Source organism: Phragmites australis, chromosome 2 (assembly GCF_958298935.1).
Source record: "Phragmites australis chromosome 2, lpPhrAust1.1, whole genome shotgun sequence".
NCBI classification, from domain to species: domain Eukaryota; kingdom Viridiplantae; phylum Streptophyta; class Magnoliopsida; order Poales; family Poaceae; genus Phragmites; species Phragmites australis.
The window spans coordinates 14,387,306-14,392,811 of NC_084922.1; the positions used below are offsets into that span (position 1 = coordinate 14,387,306).

The 5,506-nt window shown below is 44.4% G+C and overlaps 1 protein-coding gene across 1 annotated transcript; it reads left to right on the forward strand.

Moving 5' to 3' along the window:
- Positions 1-2,999: 2,999 nt before the first annotated feature.
- Positions 3,000-4,173, forward strand: LOC133900434 (E3 ubiquitin-protein ligase ATL41-like). The gene has a single exon (XM_062341583.1). It carries the CDS (start codon positions 3,013-3,015, stop codon positions 3,817-3,819), a length of 807 nt encoding a protein of 268 aa, XP_062197567.1. The 5' UTR covers positions 3,000-3,012; the 3' UTR covers positions 3,820-4,173.
- The last annotated feature ends 1,333 nt before the right edge of the window (positions 4,174-5,506 follow it).

The following is a 5,506-nucleotide window of genomic DNA, read 5'->3' on the forward strand; positions in this document are numbered from 1 at the left end:
TGGCAAAGTACACCTAGTTTATTCCATCAGAATCTCTCAAGTAGGAGCAGTGTTGGCTGGCCTTCTGTGTTTTCTAGGCACTTCAATCTGCGAAGTGAGTGAGAGAAGAAGGATGTGTCAGCTAACTCCAATCACCGCAGAATCTCATAGTCACCGTAAGGATGTGTATCCGAATTATCCGATATCCGTATCCATTAAAACATGAATATGGATATCCGTATCCGTATTCGTTTCTGAAATGGATACTAAAATGGATACATCCAAATTCGTTTTCGAGATTTAGATGCAAACGTGGATATCCGAATTCGAGATATATCCGATTCGTATCCGTATCTGCCAACCAGGGAACCAAATTTTACTAAAGTTTTAGAAATTTTAGAGGTAAGCGAAATTCCGGCCCAATCAAATTGGAACAAATTTCAGTCATATTTGATCAAATTTTAGTCAAATTTTTCAGTCAAATTTGGCCAAAAGTTTAAAATTTCGACATGAATTTCGAACCAAATTTCTAAAATTCTATCCCAATCAAATTAGAACAAATTTTAGTCAAGTTTTACCAAATTTCATTCAAATTTTATCAAAAATTTAAATTCCAGACATGAATTTCGAAGATTGAGTAGATATCCGAGTGCGAATTCGAATTCGGACTATCCATTTTGTATTCGCATCCGAGAGTATCTGGATCCGTATTCATATTTGGATTAAAATATGGTAAATCGTACTATCCGAATTCGATTCTATGCGTATTCGATCCGTTTCCACACCTACTTGCTGTTACCTTTACTGTCCACATGCTTCATAAGATGGTGACACTCGCAGTGGAGGAGAGGATGAGATGTGTCCACCTGAGATAGGCGACAGGAGAATGGGATGGCAGTTGATGCCAAGAGAAATAGAATAGCATATCCGTAGTGGGCGCTAACTTGTGGGAGGGGATTGAGATCGTGCTAGGGTTAGGACACAGGAGGAGGTGGCAGCGGCTATGCTGGTGAAGACGTGTGGTACCGTTTATGGTTATGCTCATGTCCATGAACAGTACCCGCGAGTGGTGATGGTAGCAACAGGGAAAGGGAGAAAGGAGTTCAGAGAAAACCCTAAACCTTTCTTGATTTTATTGATAATAAAATCTTGTTAATAAACGAAAAATATTTTAGTGTATGAACAATACATGTTCTTCTATATGTATGAGTAATTTTGCATTATTATGATAAAATGATGAGGCGTAGGGATTAAAATTGATTATATCTAGAATTTGCATATGTGAAATGTTTGGATGGTTTGTGCAGATGGATCAGATTGTTCGTGTATTTTGTGGTGACACGGTTAATGCAAATGGAGAGTTTGTTAAGATGAGGGAGCCTGTGTTGAAATTTGGGAACATGTCTTGTTTCGATAAAATTGTTGCTCGTATTTGGTCAATTATGTATATTGATGTGGATATAAGTGATGTAACCATACGTGAAAGTTTTGATGCCGGCTGAGGTGATAAAGCTCACTATGTTGTTATGGAGTTGACGTCAGAGAATAATCATGTGAATGATTCTCCTCGATATGAGGGGGAGAGCAGGAGGAATGGAAGCATCATTGCAACTAACATCGAGATACTTTTTGCCGATATGTGCTAACTTTTGCTTACGCTATAAATTGAAAGTCATACCATACAACTGCACGAATACAAAATCATTACTATTTCAATAGGCACCAAAAAGAAAATATACATTCAATACTACCTAATCCTACACACTATATTAGGAACGGTAAATTTCGTATCACTGTATACAAGAGTGAAATAGTGCCTATACAAGAATAATAAACATGCTACATTAAATATTAAATAACAACAAACAAACAATAGTTAATCTTACCAATTTTAATTTTCACATCGCCTAATCTCCAAACCCTAGGTACCCAATACTAACAAAAAGTACAGGAAAAATAAAAATTGAATGGAGTATTTACGTTCGATGAGTATTCTCTAGTAAAATCTTTTTTGATTTGAATCCGAAATTGCTGAATTTGTTGAAAGATTTGGAGGAGAGGGAAGACGTGAGAAAGGAACCTCGAAGAAGAAAAACAGTGCGCGGTAGGGAAAGACCGATGCAACCCTTTGTGTACACCTCAGTCATGTTAAGGGGATTGGCGTTGCACCTGAGTCACACCAATACTCCTGACATGACTCAAGGCTGCCATATCAGCTGGCTATCGTGGCACCATGCTAGCGTGACGTCCTAATCACATTAAAGAGATTGGCGTGACACATATGAGATTTGGCGTGATAAAAAGATTAGTTTTGAAAAATTAGTTTTCCACATGCTGTTAGGAAAATATTAGTTTTAAATAGGCAATCTCTTTGGTATGATTAAAAGAATAGTTTTTAAAAATTTAGTTTCTCACGTATTATTAATAAAATATTAATTTTAAATAGGCTAAAAAAAAAATCCTACTCTCGTCAGCAGCTCGCATCGTTTGATTCGGTCTCAATTTCCTCGTAAGCCTGTCAGCCTCGGATAGGATCAAGGGAAGTTCCGCTGCTTCTTCGGTTAGAACAGGGCACCGGTGCCGCCGTGCCTGGCGTAACGACGACGGGCGCGTTGTTTCCGCCAACTTTCGCTGGTTGATTCACGCATCGACGCGCTGCCTGTCCCCGTCCGGCCCCGCGAAAATTTCCCTGGTCCAAGTCGCGGCAGCAACGATTCCCACGTTCCAATGGTGGTGGGAGTCGTCTTCCAACGAGAGGATGCGCCGCTACTGCTAAGCACTAACGCTGGACGCTGGTAGAGTAGCAGTCAACTCCAACCTTGACCGACGCATCAGGGCCGTCCATCTGTCTTCCGTCGACGTAGGTCAGCGAGTCAGCTGGGGCACGGACTTCTGCCTCTCGAGCGTGCCCCTCACGGTCACGGCCAGTCAATGGTGAAACCCCGCGACTGCCCTTCCATTTTGCTCTGGTTTTCCCTCTATTAGCAGGGCAATTTAGTCCTAAGTTCACGTATAAGTAACCGCACTGACCAAATGCACCACACTCCAAACCTTCGACGAAATAGTGGTCCTTGCAGAGCTCAGTACGGCCAACCCATGGGCGCCGACGACAACCACCGCCCGCATCCCAAGGCACAGGACCCGCCGATCCCGCTCGAAGATGGTCCCCTCCATGCTCACTGGGATCTTATCCCGCAGCGTCCGCACGTCGCCGGGCAGCAGGTGACCGAGCCGTCGAGCTACGTCGTCGCGGGCAAGATACTGCTCGCCACGGCGGGGATGTTCTCGGGCGTGCTCCTGGCGCTCATCGCGCTTCACCTCTACAACAGTTCACGGCGCCGGCGCCTCAGCGGCGGCCGGCGCAGGCTGCTCCGGAGCCTGGCCATCGCCGGCGCTGGCGATGACAGCCGGGACGGCGGCGGCGCGGCGGCATCGTCGCCCCGCGGGCTCGAGCCCGCGGTGCTCCGCGCGCTGCCGGTGGTCACCGCGGGCGCCGGGGACGGGGACTGCGCGGTCTGCCTCGCGGAGCTCGAGCCCGGGGAGAAGGCGCGCGCGCTGCCGCGGTGCGGGCACCGTTTCCACGTGGAGTGCATCGACGCCTGGTTCCGGGGGAACGCCACGTGCCCGCTCTGCCGCGCCGACGTCGAGGCACCGGACCCGGCCGCCGCCGCTGCCGTGGAGGCACAAGCACAACCGGAGGTGCGCATAGACGTCGGCGGGGTCGACGCCACGGCGGCAGCCAAGGCATCGATGGCGCCGGCGATGGGGAGGCTAGCGAGCGGCACGAATCTTGACAAGACGAGGCGGGTCTTTGCTTCGACCCGATCCGTTTCCTTCTGACAGGCTCGGCTCGGACCGGTACACGGATCTGCTGATCCCCGTTGTTTCGGAGTGTTCTGCAGTTCGACTGTACATAGATTTGTTTATGATTGTCCACTTTGGTTTGAACGATTTTTGGCACATGAATGTTCTGATAGAATTTTTAGATCGATCTTGAGAAAGTCATGGGAACAATTTGGTTCGTGGAACATCTTATTATCACCGCGTTGTGAACTGTGATTATCCAGCACATGACCACAGGAGTTGACCTTGACTGATAAAGTTGAGTGAAATGATGTACGTCGTTAGAGTCCATCTACTCTATACAGTAGAAATCTTTTTTTAGGAAATAATATAAATTAAAAGTTGATGATAGATCTTGTATGGAATTTAAGATGCATACATGTGTGTCTTCTTGCAATCGAAGAAATAGATAATAAAGAAACGGGTAATTTAAAAGAACCTCTCGTGAAATATGTGACTATTGAACCAGTAAACTATCTACCATGAATAAAGATGGCACGGTCAAATCCGATAGAGAAAGAACCAAGAATTGGTGACAAGCCCGAAAGAGAAAGAAATTGGTGACAATAATACGATGTTGATCCACAAATGCTTTTGTGCAACTTGGGCTACTTTGGTGTCTTTCTATTTCAATTACAGCGGTTAATAACAAGTGTACAAAATAGTGGGAAATTTGGGCCTTCAAAACGGAGGACAAGAAAAAAGATTAGGCACTTTCGTACTCACAGTTTCAACAAAAAAAAGTATGTAAGCCTCATGAGGCACTCGCCCCTGAATTCGAGCCAGAGGTGGTTAAATGGATGATCCTATCTGGTATGATATGAGTTTAAGATATGGTTTGTTCAGATCTGTTAGTTAAATATATCATGCTAGTGATTCAGTCTAGCCACAGCTCACTTAAGATTGTGTCGTGCTATATCGGTCCACGGCACGGTAGGCCCGATGATATTTTTGGCCTGTCAGCCCGTCAACTCATGAAAAATTAAAAAAATCATAAAAACTTACTTTCACCCGAAATTGAATACATGACCTTCTGCTTAAAAACCAAACACACTACCACTACACCACATATCCTATATGGTATTAGATCTAAACAAATTATATAAGATATTAAAAAATAGAAACATTTAAATTGGCTGTATCGTGTCGACCCGTCATGCTGCAGCTCCGACCCAGACACGGCCCAACCCGTCGTGCCGTACCGGCCTGACCTATTAGCCGTCGTGTCATGCCGTATCTAGATCAGGCCGAAATAGCCATACCTCATACTGGCCCATTTAGCTCGGCCCACTTGACCACCTTTAATTTGAGCCACCCACTCGACTTTAGGAGGGTAAATTAAAAATATATTAGTTTAATTTGTAATTGATATATTTTATAATTATTTTTGCATATTTAAAGATTTATCGTAAGATATGTGATAAATTCACTTTACTTGAATTACTTGAAGTATGCACGCAAATGACGCAAGAGTATATGTACCCCACGGGGAGCATAAAGGCTCCGCGTGTACTTCGATGGAAGTAGTTGTTGCCTTGCCATGCGGGCTTTGTCATTTTTTTTTCCTTCTCTCTTTAAAATCTAGGTCAAAGTTCTGCATATTGGTTTGAAAATATCCTCGTTTTTTTTGTCGAAAGCTAGGTTTTCCATTATGAAAGTTTCTGAAATTATGACTCAAAAGTTC